At 38.2% G+C, this 22,430-nt stretch overlaps 2 protein-coding genes across 15 annotated transcripts; one reads left to right on the top strand and one right to left on the bottom strand.

Moving 5' to 3' along the window:
- LOC122971010 (integrin alpha-M-like) lies at positions 1–13,402 on the bottom strand. Its single transcript, XM_044337438.1, has 30 exons — positions 13,230–13,402; positions 11,334–11,436; positions 10,189–10,286; positions 9,675–9,745; positions 9,398–9,512; positions 8,931–9,058; positions 8,668–8,810; positions 7,954–8,104; positions 7,305–7,455; positions 6,949–7,022; positions 6,563–6,683; positions 5,876–6,012; positions 5,630–5,776; positions 5,327–5,542; positions 5,065–5,198; positions 4,648–4,790; positions 4,392–4,543; positions 4,134–4,259; positions 3,273–3,346; positions 2,843–2,984; positions 2,635–2,733; positions 2,467–2,546; positions 2,278–2,361; positions 2,093–2,162; positions 1,884–1,982; positions 1,678–1,758; positions 1,415–1,525; positions 1,201–1,314; positions 1,005–1,115; positions 1–761 (listed from the first exon to the last, which is right to left on the bottom strand). The coding sequence occupies exons 1-30, from the start codon at positions 13,264–13,266 to the stop codon at positions 669–671; spliced, it is 3,405 nt and encodes a 1,134-aa protein (XP_044193373.1). The 5' UTR covers positions 13,267–13,402; the 3' UTR covers positions 1–668.
- A 2,143-nt stretch (positions 13,403–15,545) lies between these two features.
- On the top strand, positions 15,546–21,803 carry LOC122971009. 14 transcript variants are annotated; one of them, XM_044337431.1, is made up of 5 exons: positions 15,546–15,678; positions 18,360–18,767; positions 18,958–19,043; positions 19,133–20,790; positions 21,151–21,803. In XM_044337431.1, the coding sequence occupies exons 2-5, from the start codon at positions 18,426–18,428 to the stop codon at positions 21,267–21,269; spliced, it is 2,205 nt and encodes a 734-aa protein (XP_044193366.1). In that variant the 5' UTR covers positions 15,546–15,678; positions 18,360–18,425; the 3' UTR covers positions 21,270–21,803. The 14 variants fall into 14 exon arrangements, 7 of the variants coding, with proteins under 7 accessions (XP_044193366.1, XP_044193369.1, XP_044193368.1 ...); XM_044337434.1 differs by lacking the exon at positions 15,546–15,678 and having other exon boundaries at positions 17,550–18,767; positions 19,133–20,630; positions 20,766–20,827; XM_044337433.1 differs by lacking the exon at positions 15,546–15,678 and having other exon boundaries at positions 17,550–18,767; positions 19,133–20,630; positions 20,766–20,790.
- Positions 21,804–22,430: the final 627 nt, after the last annotated feature.

The following is a 22,430-nucleotide window of genomic DNA, read 5'->3' on the forward strand; positions in this document are numbered from 1 at the left end:
TCAATTTTCAAAAATCTCATTTTAATCACTAATGAAATAAACACTGATGAAGCATCAAATATGTCTTTTTACATACTTTCAGAACACAACATTGCACATTTTAAAAGCAGCTCACATTGGCAATAAAAGTCATATCAAATACATGTTATCTTACTCTAAGCAAGTAAGATGCTCGCTCTTAAGTGTTCCACCTTGTATTTCAGCAGATTTACAGTGTATCACGTGATGAAAACCAGACTCCAGAGGATCATACTGTATTGAATTATTTTTCACTTTAAAAAAATTACAGATTAACACACATGGTTTGCAGGGATATCAGCACAAATATTTCATCGTAGACCAACAGTAAGCAATTCAGTTCAAAATGTGGATTACAAAATCAGTTTTGAAGCTCTAAAACTCTTGCCGCTCTATGTATGCATCACAAGCTCTTTTTCAGGTTAATCAAATGAAAGTGGTTGCACAAATATATTTTCCATTCAAATATCTATTCATGAAAATGGCAACATATTTATATATTTTCTATTTAGGACAAACTTATGGTACAACAACTTATGGTAAAGATGAACTAATCCAAGATAACAAAGCCAGTGTAGATGTTGGAACAGTTTTGGTGTTTTCTGGCTTGTATCAGCTTGTCTGTGGGACATCAACTGACTTCATGTTTGTTACTCCGGTGTGGGTTCGCCTCCCTCAACCCCCGGATCAGCTGTTTGTTCCTCATTAATCATCTCCTTGTATTTACTCTTGAAAAATCCAGCCTGAGAGTACAAAACAAAGGAAGTTAGATAAAAACACTGCAATCCTGCATTAGAGATGCACAATAAAAACATAAAAAGAACCAAACCAAATGAGAGAATAATGAAAATGTAAAGATGCCGCATTCAAGTTTTGTCACTGGGTGTATTTTGTGATAAAGGGTGCCCAATACCAGACCTCAGCTTGTCTTATTGCCTCCATAACGCTGTGTAATAAACTGAAACAGTGCATGTAAAGTATCTCACCTTGTACAGGCCAGCAGTGAGTAAAGCCAGCAGAGCCAACCCTCCCAGAGATCCTCCAACAATCTCTTTGGTGAAGTCTGGTTCAGGATACACTTCTACCTCTGCCACAATCTGAGATGTGCAGTGACAGATTTTGGATCAGATCTCCATTCAAGCTCTTTTCAAACACAAATAAACAAATCTGATGTGTAATTACCTTGTGAAAGGGAGGATTGTTATTTGACTGCACGGAAAAGAAGATGTACTGGTTTCTGTCATACTCCAGACTGGCCATGCTGGTCAAGAGGAATTTGGCAGACTCAAGTCCAATCTGAGAGGGAAAAACAGGGGAGTCAGACATTTAATTTAATCTTTAGGATTGTTCATTTTCATTAGAACATTATTATTTTTAATACACACACATTAGTTACCTGCTTTATCCATTCAGAACTGAGGTTGGCAGAGATTGTGTACTTTTTAATCTCCAGAGTTCCCGTGAATCGATTGCACTTGAACACTCTGCAACTGGCTACAGAGCAGTCCTGTGGGTGATTAAAAGGAGGCCTAAATTTATTGCTGGAAACAGGGAAAACGTATGTGTAATGCACTAAAATACCATACATTTCTAAATACATATATAATTAGATTAGATTAAATTCTACCATGTACAGATGGTAGAGCCTCTGATACTTACCACTGACTTATCTTTTTGTATCTGAGCAACAAAATTTGTGATGGTGGGTTTTTCATCTTTTTCTCTTTGGCAGTCTGGAATCTGAAATAGAGCTGATTCATGTCAGTTTAACGGAGAACAAATTCATCCACAAGGCTTTAGTTGCATAAAAACAGCTATATTTGAGACTTCTGGGGTTTCAGTAACAATGAGTTCCCACATATTACCTGCAAACTGCTCGAATCCACCCAGATGTCTTTATTACCAAGCTTTACTGGCACCCTGATCACCACAGTGAAATTCAGTGCTCTGATGTCATTCACAACCTAAGAGGGGAGAAAAGAAAAAGACCTACTGAGCATTAAAGTCAAATGTGAATAAAGTTAATCAACCTTTTTAAAAAAAAGTGATATTATGATAGGATAAGATTTTTTACCTTAATTGATTGTTGGACTGGTTTCTGCAAATTACTCTTGCCATAAGTGAAATTGCTGTAGCTGAGGGAACTGAACAGAAACATTGAATGTTTCATTCTCATATTTCATTTCATTAAGCTTTACAATGTCACTTTAAATTATTTTAAAATCTTTTTAAACTTATTAAATCACATGGAACACAAACCTTTCAATTGTCATAAAAATGCTGTACTTCACATCAATCCCTTTCATTTTGTAAAGTTCACTTGACTTGGAGTGCTCGTTCCCACTAAGAGAGGTGAAATTAATTGTACACATGAGTAATAATAATAATTGTCACATACACACATGTACAGTGATGTGCTTATAGGCTGGAAGATGAACACAACAGTACCTGGTGGCATTTGCAGTGATGAATAACTTCCTGTCAAGTTGACTGTTGCTTTCAATACCATAGGACACAATGAAGAGCGCCTAAAACGAAAAGAATGAGAGAGATCAGATTGTCTCCTCTCTCGGTTCAGCTGCAGTGAGATGAGATGCTTCTGTACACACTACAAACCTTGGCGTTACTCTTGAAAATAGGCTTGTCAATAGTGCAGTCTGTCTTTCCCTGAGATAAGCCAGCTCCACTATCCAAGGAGTTGCACTCAATTCTTCCCTTTATTAAAAAATAAATAAATTAAACAAAAGCACACATAATGCACAATCACTGCATAACCTCAGAGAGCAGCTGACCAGAGTTGAATTGAAACAGACTTGATCCTCACCTGCAGGCCTGTAACCTTCCTGTAGGAGAGCCCAGGTGGGTACGTGAGAATGACATGGCTGTTGTAGGAGTTTTCCTCCCTGTTTTCAACTGACACAGTGACCTCCAGCAGTTCATCAATGCCTACTTTAACCTCTGAGGAACTGATAGAATAGGAGAAAATGGGAAAGTGAAGGTAGAAAAACATTGCACAAAGATGAAATTGTAACAAAGAGAGTCTGGGTGCATGTAACATTAGTCCAGCATATACAAAAAGAGTAACATGCCAAAAGCTATGCTTACAGAGTAAAAAATTAAAAGAGCATGCTGACCAATTTGGAAGTGCAAAGAGAAAAGTTAAACATGTCACCTGCCCACCAATAGTAAATCCACAGATAATACAGTAGATCCAAACACCTAAGTCAGGCTTCACATTTGAAACTCAGTCTCACCTGGTGAAGTTGAAATCCACTTTCAGGTTATCTATACAGTTGTTGTCATTGCCGCAGTTGATCTCAAAAGGTAACTGTTGAAGACAGTATTTAGTAAACCATGTTTGTTCAGAAAGTGTAAGAGCAAACGGCCAAGACAGACATGACAAATGAATGGAATTACAATTGAACATTATTCAGAAAGCATGATGAAGCCTGAGCATTTCATAGTACTGGAGAGCTCTTCACATAGTACCTAATGGTCAATTATGTGGTGATATCTGTCATGACCTGGCAACCATGTAATTAATCACAAAAAGTATTGTCAACATGTGACAAACATGAATCAGAAAGTCAAGTTGTTTTTCTTAACTTCGCAACCCTTGACCTTTATTGTTCAATCTTCAGTTCAGTTGAAATTCTGACAGTCAGTGAAGACCACATGTGAAAAGTATGAATTGAACTGGATCATTTTCCCCATTAGTGTGATTCTTCTGGGCAGATCTGAACACAGTAATCATACTCAGGTGCAGACTAAAATAACCATACCGAGACCATTTGAGGATATGGTCTCAGTCCAGTCCCAAACAAACTCTGGAGTGGTTTGTTTGTGGTGGGAACATAATGACGTAGCTGGACATTCTTCAGGAGTTTCTTTTGTGTTTATGTTCTTGCTCCCACCCCAGACACATGTAAGCAATGAGGAGTGAACGTTCTCTCGTGGCTTGTAGTGATTTTTGGTTGGAAATCAAACCAACAGGAAACCAAGTTGACCAACTCATCCACTGATTCGGACCAGAGCAAACAAATACAGGTTTGAAAACACCCTCAGTGTGAAATAAAACTGACCAATAAATGAGGGTGTCTTTAAAGATTACTTACAGGATGAAAGGTTGTTGTCTTAGCCTGTTGGGCCAGACTTGGCTTGAGATTTTTGTCAGAAGGCAAACCGTCAAAGGTGAATCGGAGCTCGTTGTCAAGTGGATTCAGAGCATCTTCTGGACAGGCCTGTGAGAGGAGGGTACTATTATGAATATCAAGGTAGTGAGGGTTGCTTGTATGAAAAATTATGTTTTTCACATTGAAGCTGTGTGGGTTGTAGTGGGTTTTCCTGATGTTATTAGGTTTTAAAGAACTCACCTCAATGTGGAAGCTCACATCGAAGCATCGTTTCTCTAAGCCAAGAGTTATTGATCCACTCTCCTCTCGTTGTTTCTCCCTGATGTAAGCTCGGTTGTTTGGGACCTTACGTGTGGCATCCAGCGTTAAAGTATAATTAATCGTTGCTATAGCTGGAACAGATTAGAGTTTCATTTAAAGGTTACTCATGTACATACATACAAGTATGGACGGACAGTGGGTCTGTGGTTTAGAAACAGTGAAGAGAATCAGTGACCTTTATCTACTGTAGAGCGTCCGGTCATGGTAAAGCAGATTGTAGCTGTGTTGTCCAGTGGTTTTGAGCAGTCTGAGTTTTGAGTTTGGATTTTGTTTGGGTTGAATGTCACCGCAGCTTCTACCATTACTATAGGCTTTGATCTGGATATGGACAGAGTAGGAAAATACATATGAAAATTGTAAAGCAGTATACCAAAATGACAACTGGTAAATCTTATTTTAGCTGCCTGATACAATCCACTATTGATGAACAGTTCTGTCCTAAATTAGTAACAAGAGACTTAAAATCATGTTACTGTGAAAGGTGGAGACCTCATGGTTATAAACCTTATGGTTGTATGATTATGTTGACACAAATGAACACAAATGGTAGAATTACATTTGGGAGTAATAATGTGTGACAGGAGCATCTTACCTGAGTAAGACAACTGTTCCCTTTGAACCCACTGCTAAATCAGGCAGATTGTCGTTACTAAGGTCAAAAGACGATTGACTGATCGACATACCAAAGAACTTCAGTCCTGGCTGGACTTCAGAGGAAGCGATTCTCTACATAAATGAAAATACTTGAATCAATCAAAAATACATTTTGTCTAGATTATATATTAAATACAGTGGCAAACAAAAGGCCATACATATCATTCGAATCCTCTTGTTGCTTCTTTGTTCTCGCTCACCTGTGAGTAAGTAGGACTAATCCTTCCTCCTCCTGTTTCACCGTGGAAGATGTAGATGCTACCTCGACCACCATTCTCCAAAGGTGCTCCAACTGCCAAATCATTGAGACCATCACTGTTAAGGTCAGGCAATACAGCGAGAGAAGACCCAAACCTTCCTTGGTCAAATGCATCCCCTCTCAGTACTAATGGATTATCGAAGCGACACTCAACTCTCTAGTGGAAATAGGAAAAAGGATGAGCGTCAATGTTTGAATTCTCATTGAAAAAATCCAATAGATTTTGGATAGAACTGTCATTTACCACATATGATAACCTGCAAACATAAACTCGTCCTTCTCTATCAATGTCCATGTACATAGGGGCAGATATGAGGACTAGGTCAGTGTACGTGTCACGATCCACATCCATGGCACAAACCACTGCACCAAAATATTCACCAATCTGAAACTGAAAGCAACAAAAAACAATTAGTAAAGTGAGGAAACAACAACCTTCAATTTAATATAAACATTAAATCTTTACATTGTCTTAATCGTGAGCACACACCTGCCAAGCAAAGGGATCAATTTTTTGGTTACGACTGTTTTTGTAAACTGAAATCACAACTCCTCTGTGTTGATATCTTGGAGCACCTACAATTGTCAGTGTGCCCAACCGCGTTTTGGCGACTGCCATGGAGTAACCTAGAATTAAAGAGTCAAGCACATTAGTATACAAAGGCTAGACCAACTAAGGACAAACTGTATCTTTTACTGATTTTTTAAGTGTTAATTACATAACATCATCATTATCTTTGCTGGGAAGAATCTTTAAAATTACACATTTCAGCAAGCTATTAATTACAAATAAGCATTATTTATTCTTTTTTTGATTTAACATTAAAAAACTTGCTTTGGGTCACCACCTACACACTTTTCCTTGCAGAATGCTTCTAGTTCAGAATATTCTTTGCTTTTCTTGTGTGCATTTAAATCTGGATACCATGAGGAGCCTTCACTTTGGTCTTCCCTGAAGACATTTTAAAAACCATCACAATTTCTATACAAGCTGTGCCTCCAGGATTTGTTGATATCTTACTGGCTTCTGCACAACTTTTAATCATAGTTTTCACTCCTTAGTCCTCATTTGTTTTTTCCTGTCCCTTTCCCAAAATCTTGTGTTTTCAAAAGATGGGAGGAAGGATTACAATACAACAGTGTAAATACACCATTGTTTGTACTGTAATATTCATACCCAGATAACTGTCAGGTTCCATATTTGAAGGCTCATAGGAGATCCTCTTCTGGCCTGTGCTTGTGTAATGCTGGTAGCCTCCCTTCCACTGGTTGGCACCAACAATACCCATCTGAATCCCCTGCAATTTAGACAGAAATGTATAGAAAATGTGTTTGGCACAAAACATTAGCCAAGGAAAGGAAAAGGCTAAATGCATCATACATTCATCATCTGGACCTTATATAGCTATATGGTTTTCAGCCACAAGGAGTAACACACAGACGTGTGTGTGTGTGTGTGTGTGTGTGTGTGTGTGTGTGTGTATGTGTGTGTGTGTGTGTGTGTGTGTGCGTGTGTGTTTCTAAAACTATACTGTCCAGTGAGGGTCTGGTGTTTTTAATTACCCCAGGTACATAAGCTGCACTGAATCCCATTTGAGCCATTTCCATTTTCAATGACTCTCCACCAGTTTGAGATCCTGTAACAACAACATAAATGAGTTAGTATACAGATTTGAAATTTGATTATAGCTCTGAGTTGTAATTCTTAAGTATTTGCCAAGATATTTATGTATTTTTTTGTTAAAACAGTAAATCTATATTTTCTAATATTGCCCATGTCACTTCTAATGACTGGCAGTTAAGTTTAAAATGGCACTTCGTAATAAATGACATAATAATTGTTTACTTTGGAACTATAACAATATCACAATGAAACACAAAAATGATGTGAAGCTGTCATGATAAGGTTACATATGTACCTTCAATAGAGAAGATTTTGTCCTGCAAACTCTGCCGTATTTGTTCAAGAGCGTCAAAGTTTGATACTTGAAACACATGATTTTCTGAGGGTTTAGATGCAATGGTGGCCAGTTCCCGTTTTGCTGTGTATTTTGTAAATGCACGCCCCACCTAGGGATGTTGAGAAAACATGTTTGAGGTGTTGTACTGTACAACAAAATCGATTTGTATGCACAAAAGTAAAATATTGGCTCCATTTGTATTACTGACTCTCAAATTGATCAACGTCTCTCAAGCATGCAGCATTAAATCATGTGTTTTCAGTACTGCTAAAGGTTTGTTTGTCATTAATGCCTGTAAATTTTGGAGTGTAGAAAGTATATAACTATTTTGGATTATTATCATTTTTCAGAAACACAAAAGGCAATTTTCCAGCTATACCTGAAACTCCTCAATTATGGTTGAGAGTACAATTTGAATTTATATGATCAAAAAAAGAAAGATTGTGCCTTTAATGTGGACAAATAACATTTTGTGACATTTCATTTTTAAATCCCACAGAAAACAGAGTATAGGTATCTGCTGTCACCTGAGCTGTATGTGATGTGTTAGTCAGATGTGCTTTAACTTTTTAACATGTTAACACAATACAGTATAAATGCAACTTACCCCAATAGCAAATCGAACAATCTTTTCCTTTTCAGCTGAATTTACCGCATTTTGCAAATCATCCTGGTCATTAGATTCTCCATCTGTAATGACTATTAAAATCTTCTTCACATCTGACCTGGAGCCTCTGCTTGCCGAGAAGACATTGTTGCTGTCAATAGAAAAATCCACTTTTAATACATGTTCTTGTGGTACATTTTTAATGAAAGAAAATTGAAATTGAAAGAAAAAACAAAATCCCATACACTCTCCATTGAGGCAGAAATATCAGATCCTAGGCAAATAAAACCAAAACTCTCATGGCTTAATACCACTAGTTGTGCCATTTAATTGCTGTCTTTAATATTTCCCAGATTAACCAATAAATATAATAGTGAGTGGTGTGAGATGTACTTTAAGTACTGTAAGTACTGTATTTCTAAATGATTATTTTTCTGTATAATGTGTTGAGCTGATTTTAAATTACACCATTATATGTTGTGTTATAATTAAATTGGTGACAGTAGATTTTGGGGTCTATATTTATAGAAATGTTTTGAAAAAGTTTTGAAAGCCAGTTTAGATGTAATGATGCTGATTTGTATCAAACTTGGCATGACTGTTGAAAATCAATATGAACAACATATCATAACACGATAGGAAAACTAAAATCTAATAAACACATTGTTAACTTCTGAGGATGGTGTCAAACATTAGCATCATGAAGGCACTTACACAACGTGTTTGATGGCTTTAGCTGTGTAAGTCCATCCAGTTAACTGTCTTATTCCATCAATTTGAGATTTCCAGTTATTAGTATCAAAAGTGTCAAAGTAGTAATGGATGGTGGGATTTGTGGAGAACTGGGCAATGGCAAACTGGAAAAAAAGAAGAAAAAATGGAATTATGTATGGATATAAATGGAGATGTGTATTCAACAGTCAAATAATCAAACAAGTTGCATGGAGGGCTGAGGTATATTTTGAGTACAATCCTACCTTTGTATCCTGTCCCTGGAATGATCCGACCAGATTTTTCACAAAAGTCTTCATTCTATAAAAATCCTCTGCATCTACGCTGCCTGAGCCATCCAACAGAAATGCAATGTCTGCTTGGGTTCGACACTCTGTCAAAAAGGAGAAATACATCTGAATAATTATATACAGTTTCCTCTTAAGCACAGTGATTTAAAACATTTATGTCATTCTGTTGTGAACATTACACATTGCTATATTGTCTGTCTGCTTGTTCCAGTGCACAGGCATACTGTTGTGCTGATCACTCCAGAAAAGCCTCTTGGCAATGTGAAGCAGTATAATACAAATAATCCAATGCTCAGATTTCTACCAATATGCATGTTGGGTTGTGTGTATGAAGTGATAAGTGTGTGCAGTGGTGCTCAAATATTACTAGACCTTTTTTTATCACTACCTTTGAGATTGTAAAAAAAACTCAACCTGTGTACCTTCAGAAGAAGAAGGCATAGAGTGTCCAACACGATTATGACTGTATATCTGCAAGCATACACCACTATACAGCGTGATACTTTTGCAGTCCTTTGGGATGGTTGGACCACATGCCTGAAAAGAGACAAGGCCAAGTCCTGATTAATAGATGATTATTTTGCTGTTTTTAAAACAATACATGTTCAAGCTGAAAAAAAATGGATTTACTGGTAAAGATACAAACCTCTGCATTTTTATCATCAATGACATGTAAATCTTTGCACTTCACAAACTTACCAGAGTGTTTTGTGTGGTGGGATCACTTGTCATTGTCAAACCAAGGGACATGTTGACTGCAAATTCTGGCACTGCATAAAAACATCAGCCATCAGTTATGTTAAAATCATCAAGATACAACACAACTACATGCTCAGTGACCAAACCACAGCCACCACTAGTAAAATATTTCCCTATCTGATTTGATAACTATTACAACATTACCCAGTCATGACTGTACAGCAGTGTCTCACAACTATGCATATTTTATGCTTATATAACCAATTTACCACAAAATGGAATACAATCTCTATCTTAACATGTCAATTATTGAGTCCTAACATTTTTAAAAACAAAAGGAACTGTTATGGGAACAAGTAGAATAACGTTATTATATTCAATCAGTTGGCAAGTAAGCCAGTAAGGATAAAGAAAGATGCCCCAGTATCTGTCTTACAAATCCCCTGAAACAATATCTATCAGATGACAAAAGCTAAAGAATCAATAAAGCATTTTGAAATGAGTAGTTGCTCACCTGGTACTGATACTTTCGTGCAGGATTCGGTGGAGCACTTAAATATTTGGCCTCTTTGACTTGATGAATATTGTGCAAGGGGGGCACTGACCAGCAAACTGAGGAAATAAAACCCAACAATCAAGTGAGAGCACCCGTTCAGGGAGTACAGTGTTGCTAAATAAATCCCACATTTTTAATATTAAGCAGTGTTGCATGCTTATGACCTCATTACTGTGAAACTGGCATATGACAGAGATGCGGGCTGGAAAAAAAACCCTATCATCGCAAATTTGAGGCAGCATGTGCAAATTTCCCTCTTCCTCACCATCGGGCAGTCTAGGCACAATTATCAAACGGATCCAAAGGACTGTAACGTCACTTGACATGTTCAACTCACAAATTCAGCCGTCGTTCCTGAGAAAGATTGAGTGAATGTGTGCCAAACAGTCATCAGTGATTTCTCTATTGTGCCTGAATTAAACTGTAAGTGTTTACTTATGCATCACTACACATTGTTGATAATTATGTTAATATCAGACTTACAAATATATACGGTTCATTAATAGACTGTTTCAGTAGTTTTAGTGTTCTAAGATCTCTAGTTAAGAAAATATTCTCTGTTCTGAATGTAATTTCAAGTAGATTGTCACAAATAGGTGGTGTGACTAGCCAGTAAAGTAAATGTTCAATGTAAACGTCGCTTGTTGTGCATTCCCTTTATGCTGCTCTCAGCGTCGATATACAACAGTGTGCTGTAAATCCCTAGTTGCGGCCGAGAGAGACCCCTTGTGGTCATTTGGAGTACTGCTTATACAACGGTGAAGCTGACTGTTTGCAGCAGAGTAAGCTATTATGGTATTTCCTTGATTATCCAGAACAGTTTGAACCCAATTATATATTTGTTGTTGCTTATGTTCCTTCAGATAACCACAACTTCAAAACTTGATGATTGGCTGTTTATCCATACTGGATACAGGACTCAGTGTACACATCTGCTTTTACTCATGTGGGACATGATTAAAGATTGTTGACTGAACTCCTGGATTGCCGCAGTTTTTCTGACAGAAGACTAAGGCCAGACCTGTGTATGCCAGCATTCAATCTAAATATATATTTCACACAGCAGATACAGTTACTGTAGACCCATGATCAACCACACTTACTCTGATTGTCTTTGTACCACCTGGTATCCAAAACCTGCAGCAGAGTTACTCAGGGACTTCCAAGCCACAGGATCAATATTGAAACAAAGTGCAGCTTGTAACACTGAGGAACAAAGAAGGAAGAACCACACAATTTATCTGATTTAAAGCCACCATGTGTAAGGTTATAGTATCTTTCAAATTATTCTCATGTTTTTATGTGCAGGAAAAGGAGACAGTCCTGGTGAAAATCTGCACAGTCTGTGTTGCTTTCAGTCTATACAGTATATGAGGTGTAGTGTATGAAGTGTTGTCTTTTTTATACAACCACTGGCAGGTGCCAAAGTCAGATTGTTTTTTAAATTCTAAACATAGTGGATGTGAACAAATTACTCTACATGACAAATACTAAGACTTGAATGTAAAAATACAGTACACTACTTTACACAGTATCTATATTTGCCATCACAGGGGATATCCTGTCATGGAGTGATACTTTTGTTTAAATGCTGCAAAAATAAGATCTTACTTTTGACCTTTTGAGGTTTTCTAAAAACATGAGGTTTTCTAAGAATGGTCCAAGTTATATAAACTCTTTGACCACCTGAAAAAGTATATACTCATGGCCAACAGCTTTAAAATGGTTAACTTCCCTTAATGGATCTGTTGAACCTCAGGCAGACACTTGCAGATTGATATGAATAGATTTTGTTAGCCATTATATTACAAAATGTTCCAAAATTGCATCATGTTATACTTTTAATGTCACAGTCTTTCAAAATAAAACAAAAAACCCAGTAAATGCATAAAACAATAATAATAATTTTATCATCATCAATTTTATCCTCAGGTTCTGCTTTTTCTGCTGTGGCTTCAGGAAGACAATTACAGAAAATAATATATTGTAAATTTTATTTGTTAATGTTAACCTCCTCCATCATTTAGTTAATGTCATCCAATTCTGTTGTGTTTTTACACAGTCTCAATCGTACTGTAATATATATCAAACTGAAATAAACCACCATTAGCAGAAAATATCATAAAGGGGGTAGCAGGAAGTTTGTTACTGCCCTCCCACATAGCAACTTGTCACATTAGATACGGTGTACTATAAAATTATTGAACATTTACATCAGCTTCCTTCTGATAAGTGAGATATATGTAAGATGTGTTGTGTTGGTGTCTGATATGTTTCACAAGTTGTATATGTTCAGCAGATATGATCATGTTAACTTTCGAGAGCCGAGTAATGTCTGTTGCAGTATTAACAATTCAATTTGAATTCAAACATAATAATAATTTAGGTGTCTGTGTTTATGTGTCAGCCCTCTGAAAAACAATGCCCTCAGTCCACCTTGCAAGCCTGCACAGGATAAGTGGGTATATATAAGAATTTAATGGATGAATTTAAAATAATTGAGGCTCTTATAATCAGTTTGACAAGACACAGGTGGGGGACAATGAACCAGTATTTAGTTTTATAATTAGTGGCACTGTGTGGCTATTTATAAAAAAAAAAAAATTAGATGATTGCGCAGTATCGGTGAAGCTATTTTTAAGACTGAGTTGGTCACATACTAAGGCAGAAAGTTTGACTCACAAAGGATGAACCATAGATGTAAAAATGATCATTTTAATTTTTTTTTTCTCGATATTATCAAGAAATAGTGATTACAGTGATAGATAGTGATTACAATTATTGATCTATTATCCTTTGTGTTTTTTAAAATAAAACAAATGATAATTTATGATTATAAAAGTTGTTATGATTGCAGTATGTTATAGAAACATAGCTGCTGAAGATGTATATAAAATAAGATATTAAATGAAATGGCAGGATCCTATTTTCACTGCTGGCACAAAAACTCATAAAGGGACAATGAAAAACCAAATCGGGATGTACAAATTTTGTCTTACCTGACAAGAATAATGTGGTAGATATTATCCAGTCCATTGTGTTACTCCCATGAAAAATACTAAAAGTATGACTTATTCTCTGAGTTGTACAAATTAAACTATGGAAACTGTTTCTACTACTGAAGCTGTGATGGAGGGAGACGTCGAAAGCAAAATGCAGAAACAATAAGATGACCGTTCAAAGCAAAGGCAATCAGTTAGAGGAACTTTTATGTAGGAGGGGTTACAGTATTGACAAACACTTTCTGTATCTTTATATATATATATATATAATAACGTGTAACATATTTTTCAAAGACTTTCGAAGTGTATGTCTAACACTTCTAAGACGTAGAAGCAAATTATTTTCAAGTTAGTTTCAGGGCAACTAGATTAAACCCAGAATGATGTTTTGGGTACTAATGCTCATTCTGATGTAAGTCTGATAAATAATGATTAAAATAATAAATAGCAAAATAAAACATTACCACAGCCCTTGTTGGCAGGTATGGCAACACATTTGTCACTGAGAAAAAACAAGACGATGTTGGACACCAATGTGAGGAGGTTAAATTTCATATTACAAACAAACCTAGTCTGTTTATTCATAGTTTTGACATTTAAAAACATTATAGATGTTTTTTGGAGGTACTTACTGTATGTACAATGACTCTAAAGTTTTATATTATGGTGCCACAGGTTTTTCACCTATTTAAGGAAACAAACAGCAGTCTGCCATATTAAAATCTCATTCTTTTGATTAAATTAGTTTCATCACAACTTCACCTGGAAAAAAGGTTTTTTTCTTCTTCTTCTTCTTCTCATCACAACTCTGCACACTGTCTCATTAAGACTACAGCCTGTCTTCAGAAAATTCATTCATTCTCTTTTCCTGCTACTTCTCACTCTTAATGTTCTGACCATATATAGTGCAAATTTCCTGAGCCTCTCTCTGTAAGAAGCTGATTTATAAGGCATTATGGACCATGACAGTGTGCTTGTGCAACCTTTGCCGAGTCACAAAATGGCTTTGAGGAAATGGATCTGCGTGTTCACTCTGGCGAGCCTTTTATCTGCAAGAAAGTCACACTTAGATCGGACCAACCTCTTTGTTGAGCTGCAGATGTTGTCAAAGTAGTTTAATATATAAGAGCAGCCTATTATTTAATCCTATATGTTTTTAAATGTCATATACAGTATTGATTTACCTACAATAAAATGTGTGAGCCTCCACATAATTCATTGTTTTTGTGGCAGTGATTTAAATAAGGGTTTTGTTATTTGTATAATATCTATTTTAACTCATTAATAGTTATCACACATTTGGAGATCTTTTATGTAACATAATAAAGTAAGCTACTGGTTAACATGGAAACTTCACTACTTTTACTATAACTTTTTATGTTTTCCTTTAATAGATGAACATATCAGCATCCAAAAGCTTTCCCTTTTAATTAGCATCAATATTTGTAATTTAGATGATTTTTCTCTTAGAAAAACTATTGTTAAAGAAGTTATTGTCCTGGGCAATATATTCCATCTATACATACTTAGTTACAGTTATTTTATTAATTTTCTTGGTGCATTGAGATTTATTTGAACATTTATAGAGGGCTTTGACATTTAATCTATGTCATTATGTATCTTTCTTTCACATACCATATCATAATTTATTAATCAAAGTTCAGTTTCGTTTTTGTGATTACTTTAATTTAAAGACAGTTCTATTTAATTGGAAAACGAATGCTGAATCACCTCTAACCTTCACGACTCCAAGAGCAGGAAACGAAGGTTATGATATTGTAACCCCAGTTCTATATGCACAGGCAGAGCCCTCTATGGACTCTATGGGTAATACTCTCTTCCTATCACTCGCACGCAATCACCCGCTGAAATTTGCTTGTATGTAGCCGGCCAATCAGGACACGCCTGCCGATTATGTGTGTCTTGCACACTATATAAGCAGTCCATAGGTTGAGGGCTCCGCCTGTGCTTATAGAACTAGGGTTACTGTTATGGATATTCCATAACTGACCAGGACAACAGAATGTCAAGCTGTACTCTTCTGTTCTCTCAAACAGAAGATAACACATGTTGTTTAATAAACCAGGAGCCTCACAGGCGAACCAAGGCCAGAATGCAGGTCATCATCAGACGCAACAAGACAAACCAAAGATACAGATTTAGGTCATAGGTTTATGATTCGGAACTGACGAACTAGTTTCTATGATTGGCTTAAAGGCTGGTTTTGGACTGTGAGGGTGAGACGAGTTTGGGGACACCGTACGAACAGGAGGTGTCCCTTGAGTCGCTCTCCCTTGCAAGGTTCTTCATTAAAGTTTTCCCAGAATCATCATACGAAGTTTGGTTTGGTCTTCTCTTCTTCAAACTGACAACTGCCAGTGCATCAGCTCCGAAAATCCACAACAATTTGGCGTCACGAACAGGATTTCAACACAACAAAGACGTGGTAAGTGCATAATTTTATTTTATTGTTGTGCCTTACCATGTCTGCGTTTGACGAAATCACAAAGAAACTGTGCATCACTTTCACTTTAAAGGTGGTCACAAAGTGAACAAAAAAAAAAAAAAAGCAAAAAGCTGATGGTTAAAGAATCTAAACACATGAAAATGTGTTGAAACTGTGCAGTGATAAGCAGGTGCAAAGCATGTGGTTGTGAAGAGGTAAAAAAAGGCAGAGTTGAGTGAGTCTTAACTCCTGCAGTGCCACAAAAGTGGCTGGGATTTCTGGGCTAGCTTCGGGCTACGTCCGGCACAGGGGGACCCACCTGAGGTTTAAACTATAGAAAAGACGTTTTCGGGGTAGGATTTGGCCTATTTCGTTTAAGCCAAGATCGGGGATCATCCACTCTGTGTCCTGTGAGAAATGTTTTCAGACTTGGGATTCTAAGTCCTAGAGTCGGGCGCCGGTAAAAATTTTTTCAAACAATAAACAGTGTACACAAGACGAAGAGTTGCTTCGTCGGTTTGGCTTCAGATCACTGCTATTGCACCAGGAAGAGAGGTGTAAAAAAAAGAACTTTGGTGATGCTGGGAAAGTTTTGATGTGTCTGTTTTGTGTTTGATGTGTTTGTTTGTGTGATGTTTTTAATGTAAATGTGTTAAAATGGGCAACAACATGTCTAAAGCAGTGAGTAGAACACAATCTACTACAAAATTAATTCATTCACCAAAACACAAGAGAAAGAACAAATCTGTTTCAGTAGGAAACAAACGCACCAATTCAGAAGTAAAAGGTCAATCTGCCATTGATAAGCTTCCCGAAGCAAACCCCCACACACTCACAGATGCACAATATAGAGCGATGTTTTCTCCACAATCTCCGGCGGGAGTTGTTGGTAGATTGAAAGGATGGACTTTTGTGTTTCCATTTTCTTCCCTTATGAATCAGTGGACAGATGGCGAATGGCCATACGAAGGAGCGTTTGATAGAGATAAGCTTCAGATTGCTGAGTACAATGTTAACCCAGATTTTGGAAATCCATCTTGGGATAGTGCGTATATGAAAGATTGTGTAAATGTGTGGTTAACTGTTGCTCGTCAGAGGTGTGGAGTGAGTCTGGATGAAAAAAGAGTTGATCGTTTTTCTGATGAGTTCAGAGCAGCAGTGGAGAACTGTGTTAAATGTGTGACAGCATGTCACTTGCCTATGTTGGAAGCAGAGTTGCAAACCAGAGCTACAGAAATGATGAAAATTAAACAGAGGCATGGTGAGAATGTGAAGGCCATTTCCAAAGCTATCATATACGGTTGGGCAAAACGGCAAACTGATGCTCCCTCTCCACAAACTTTGTTGACCATTGTATCCAAAGCTGGAGTGCCTTTGCAAGAGTCACACACAAACAAAACAATGATTTCAATTTTTCCACAACTTTCACCTTCAAACCCCTTTTCAGCTGCTAACATGACTGATCAAACCATTTCACAACAAGCAAAGACTGACGATGAATTTCTCTTACTAGCCGCAGCTGTTGAGGGACAAAGACTACAGACTGAAGTAGAAAATAGAGAAGAGCAGATAGCAGCTAGAGAAAGGGAAAGAGACAGTCAGGCTGCTAGAGAAAGGGAAAGAGTTAAACAGGAAAAGAAAGATAGAGCCGACGAAGAAAAAGCTAGGAAAGCTGCAGAAAAAGAAAAGAAAGCTAATTTGTCATTCAAACAGGTAAAAAGCCAGAAAAGAAAGGAAAAGAAAAGACATTTAGCTGCCGTTGCTGAAGAAACAGAGATAGACACTCAGGACAGCTCAGGAGAAAGTGAGGTAGAACTTGAGTTACAAGGAGCCAGAGGTAAGGGGGAGGAGTCTGACACAGACCATCGCTCACAGTGGTTTGCTCCAGGCATTACTCAAGTTTCACAAACACTTGTGGATAGTTGTATGATATGTCAACAGACCAGAAAAAAGAATAGCACAGTGAAACATGACCACTTAGAACCCCCATCAGGTCCTTTTGTAAATATGCAAATAGATTTTGTACATATGCCAAGCTCACAAGGCTTCAAATACTTGCTAGTCATAACCGACAGGTTCTCGAAGTGGGTAGAAGCTTTTGCAACGAAAAAAGAAGATGCAAGAACAGTTGTAAAGTGTCTGCTAAAAGAGGTAATCCCTAGGTACGGAGTGCCGCAGGGAATAGATAGCGACAGAGGTCCAGCTTTTGTGTCAAAAATCACTCAGGGACTGTCAGAAATCTTAGGATTTAAGTGGCAGTTACATGTTCCTTATCATCCACAGAGTTCAGGTCAAGTTGAGAGAATGAATGCAACTATCAAAGACAGATTGACCAAAACAGTCCTAGCCACAGGCCTGAAATGGCCTGATGCACTGCCGATTGTGCTGTACTCCATTCGGAGTGCACCAAGTGCAACTACAGGACTGAGTCCTCACGAGGTGCTGATGGGAAGACCAATGTCCACAGGGACAAGTCCCCCACTGACACCACACAAAGCTACTCTGCTTTGGACGGATGAGTTCATGACTGAGTATGTGAAAAGACTAACAGAGATTTTGAGAAAGTATCATTTACAGGTGGCTGACAGACTCCCCAAACCATCGGAAGAACCAATTCATTCCTTTCGAGAAGGTGACCTGGTATTAATCAAATCTCTGGAAAAAGTGTCTTTGTCTCCTAGGTGGAAAGGTCCATACCAGGTGCTGCTGACTACTAGGACGGCCCTGAAGGTCGAAGGCAGAGCAGAATGGATCCACGCCACAAGGTGCAGACTGGCCCCCCCAACCACTGGCGGAGGAGAGCAGAGCCCTGGCAGGTAACCGGATGGTTACTCCTTTTTTCTCTCCTGTTTAGTAGGTTCGGGCAGGGGACAGGTCAAGTCGGTCCAAATGAGAGAGAGACAGGAGTCTCTCTGATTCCAGGCGAAGGAGAGCGGAAAGGCTTTCCTTCTCATGACACAGTCGGTGCCATGAACCCAGTGCCCCATGGACAGGGGCGCCCTTTGCAGAATGATCCAGAAAATGCAGACCAAGAGCCAGATCTTGGACATACGGACAAATCAATGAGCCCATTGGGACTCTACAACACTGTAAGTCCTGACAAAACAGTGAGATACATTGACAATGCTGCAATGAGAGAGTCTGAAGAAAAAGAGTCAGAAAAGACTGATGGACATATTTTACCAGCTCTCTCCCGAGTTAAACGAATTGTGAATTCTATTGTTTTTAAATGTCCTATTGACAGATGTAAAATGAATGATTGTAATATTGCATATCCAGTTACTTTTTCTCGAGGTAGATGGCGGTGGTCTACATATGATAAAACACTGTTTGAGACGAAGCAGAGTTCATCCACGTCGACGAAGGTAACGTTTTCACTTGTTAGACCACTAAGCAGACCTCTGGAATTGTGGTGTTTCACCAGACAGCAACTGAGAGGTTCTCCTGATTGTAGATCTTGGAGTGCAAATTTCCAGGAGAAGGGGGGAGAACTGGTAAGCTGTAAGTTCATGGAGAATGATGATTACCCCTGGAGTGGTTACTTTGCATCCACTAACACAATTGCTCCAACTAAATCTGAACCAAGGGTGCAAAACAAATTACTGCGTAGCGCTCAGCAACCAGTAGTGCGAAAAGAAAATTCAGCCCTTAGTCTTATGCTTGATTATGCGCGTGATCGTAATCTCAGTAAGTGTTGGCTATGTCAAAATATGCCAGCTTCAATACATTCTCCAATGTCTAATCCAATTCCATTCACCAAAGCTGATTATGAGACGTTCAATTGGAATGATCTTGCTTCAAGATTTAGAGAAGAAGCAGACGATTGCTATACTCCAACATATCCTGTGGATGTTAAGTCATCACAAAATACAGATATTGCTCTATACGTTGCAAGAACGGTAAATGACAAATATCTGCCAAGCGGATTTAATTTCACCACTCTTCTCCGCATCATTCACATACAAAGATATGTGAAACTAGGCTTTGAGTACAGAGTTCAGGTTGCTCTAGCTCAAACTAACTGTTCAAAACCTTCTGAAAATCAAGTGTGTGTTCCCCAACCATATACAACCACTGCTATGGCTGAAGCTCTAGTTTATGTGCAACCATGGGCTGGCACCTTAACCATAGGGCCAGTCAAGATTCAGTTACGCAACTGTTCGGCGCCACAACAAAACGAGCAAAGACCTCAGCGTGACTGCTCAACTTATCTTCCCCCTGTCTTCACTCATGAGCTACAAAATGTTTCTTTATGTTTCAGAGGGATAGGGAAGGGACATGAAGACTTAGGACAAAGTAGCTGTAACACTGTGGTAGATGTCACTCTTAAACAGTCCCCACTGCCTGAGAGAGTGTATCTAGTTTGTGGTGACAGGGCCTATCGGTGCGTGCCGTATGAAGACTCACGCGGTGTCTGTTATTTGGCGTACTTAATTCCCCTAATCAGAGAAGTAGAATCTACTGAGATAGCTTCACTGTATCCACCGTTACACATATACAAGAGAGAAATCTCATCAACTCAGAAAGTAGCCAGCTTCCTTCTCCCTTGGTATGGTGTGTATGTGTCCCAGCAAGAGCTCTCATCTCTCTCCAAAGTCCTAGAAAATCATCTTAATGCCTCAAGCAGAGCTATGTTAGCCGAACACAAAGAGTTGCAGGAAGTCAAAACAGTAGCTCTACAGAATCGCATGGCTCTTGATCTCCTGTTAGCGGCTCAAGGAGGAACTTGTAAGCTCATAGGCTCTGAATGTTGTTCCTACATCTCTGATGCAACTGCTGACGTCATGGACATGGCACATGACACAGCACTGGGTATCAAAGAATTGCATGATAGTCATGGTTTTAACCTTGGTGATTTTTCAGGTGTCTTTGGGTCATGGGGGTCCGGATTGGTCAGGTTCCTGACCACTCTTGCTGTTGCTGTCTTCCTTTTCATCCTCCTCTGCTCATGTGTAGGTTTGATAATCAAGCTGGTAGTGAAAAAGACCACAGGGTCTGTACTCCAAGCAGCCCAGGTGCATGTCACTGGAAACACTGCAGATCATAATCACACAGGTTTGAGGTATTATGATTTTGAAACTTTCCAGGACTGGATGAGGCGTTTTCACCCAGGTATCATTTCAGATGAGGAGGAGGAAACTCAAAATCTGTAGGTTTAATGTTTCTAAAAGCTTTCTTGGTATAAATCACTCACACCGTGCTAAATTGAATAGAGTTATGTTTGTTTGTACTTCATAAAGTTGAAGGAACATATCATTTTCTATTTACAGGTGACATCTTAGAATAATTTTTTGATTCTTTAATGATGTGATTATTAATCTTATGCATTTTTAGTTTGAGAAAAGTTGTAGAAATAGAGTAGTGTTAATGATTAATCTCTTAAATATCTAGTCATCTTATATGTTTTTCATTAATGTGATTGAATGTTTAATTATTTTTGAAATGTGTGTTTGAAAATTGATGAAAATGAAGAGGATCACTCCAGGAGGATGGATTCCACATCACCATGCATCGTATGTGCTAGTAACCTCTCCATGGTGATGGCCCTCTACTGTACGCAAAGTGCATGGGTTGAAGACTTCACTTTGTGATTGATTTGTTTTATTGTTATGATGTAATCAAATGTTTGTATGACTCCCCTTTAAGTTGCTAGGATTTCATCTAGTAAGAGGCAGGAAGTGTCTTGTCTTAGGTTGTTTGCGCATGTGACTGGTGACCTCTGTCAATGACCTCCTTTAACGCTTTGGTGTTCTAGGAGATCTTCTTTGAGGATTTGCCTCACTACTGCCCCTGGTGGTTGGAAGACAGAACTCATGGGTCACATGACAGTTGTTTTAAAGGGGTACATAAGAGGGGTTTTTTTATCTAATTTACTGATTGTTTGCTTTTATTGTTATTGCATTATGTGTTTAAATGATTATGTGTTTTGATGATTTTACTTTTGATTTTGTTCAATGCAATTGTTGATTCTTGTATTACTTTTGTGTGAGAATTGTTATCTGTTGTGCGGATGTTGTTTCTACTCTGTTTGTGCCCTTACAGTCCACCAGTCCAGTCATAAATTGGTAATTTGTATTGATCTTTTGATCAATAAGAGGGGATTGTTATGGATATTCCATAACTGACCAGTGTTATGGATATTCCATAACTGACCAGGACAACAGAATGTCAAGCTGTACTCTTCTGTTCTCTCAAACAGAAGATAACACATGTTGTTTAATAAACCAGGAGCCTCACAGGCGAACCAAGGCCAGAATGCAGGTCATCATCAGACGCAACAAGACAAACCAAAGATACAGATTTAGGTCATAGGTTTATGATTCGGAACTGACGAACTAGTTTCTATGATTGGCTTAAAGGCTGGTTTTGGACTGTGAGGGTGAGACGAGTTTGGGGACACCGTACGAACAGGAGGTGTCCCTTGAGTCGCTCTCCCTTGCAAGGTTCTTCATTAAAGTTTTCCCAGAATCATCATACGAAGTTTGGTTTGGTCTTCTCTTCTTCAAACTGACAACTGCCAGTGCATCAGCTCCGAAAATCCACAACAACCAGGACAACAGAATGTCAAGCTGTACTCTTCTGTTCTCTCAAACAGAAGATAACACATGTTGTTTAATAAACCAGGAGCCTCACAGGCGAACCAAGGCCAGAATGCAGGTCATCATCAGACGCAACAAGACAAACCAAAGATACAGATTTAGGTCATAGGTTTATGATTCGGAACTGACGAACTAGTTTCTATGATTGGCTTA

The sequence above is a fragment of the Thunnus albacares genome, chromosome 20 (assembly GCF_914725855.1).
Source record: "Thunnus albacares chromosome 20, fThuAlb1.1, whole genome shotgun sequence".
In the NCBI taxonomy this organism is placed as follows: domain Eukaryota; kingdom Metazoa; phylum Chordata; class Actinopteri; order Scombriformes; family Scombridae; genus Thunnus; species Thunnus albacares.

Coding starts and splice junctions, on each gene's coding strand:
- LOC122971009 (XM_044337431.1), top strand. CDS start 18,426: ATGGATCCACGCCACAAGGTGCAGACTGGCCCCCCCAACCACTGGCGG. Junction 18,768..18,957: donor CATTGGGACTCTACAACACT/GTAAGTCCTGAC, acceptor TTGCATATCCAG/TTACTTTTTCTCGAGGTAGA. Junction 20,791..21,150: donor GATGAGGCGTTTTCACCCAG/GTATCATTTCAG, acceptor ATGAAAATGAAG/AGGATCACTCCAGGAGGATG.
- LOC122971010 (XM_044337438.1), bottom strand. CDS start 13,266: ATGGACTGGATAATATCTACCACATTATTCTTGTCAG. Junction 9,746..10,188: donor CACGAAAGTATCAGTACCAG/GTGAGCAACTAC, acceptor GTTTTTATGCAG/TGCCAGAATTTGCAGTCAAC. Junction 4,544..4,647: donor ACGCTCTACAGTAGATAAAG/GTCACTGATTCT, acceptor AATCTGTTCCAG/CTATAGCAACGATTAATTAT.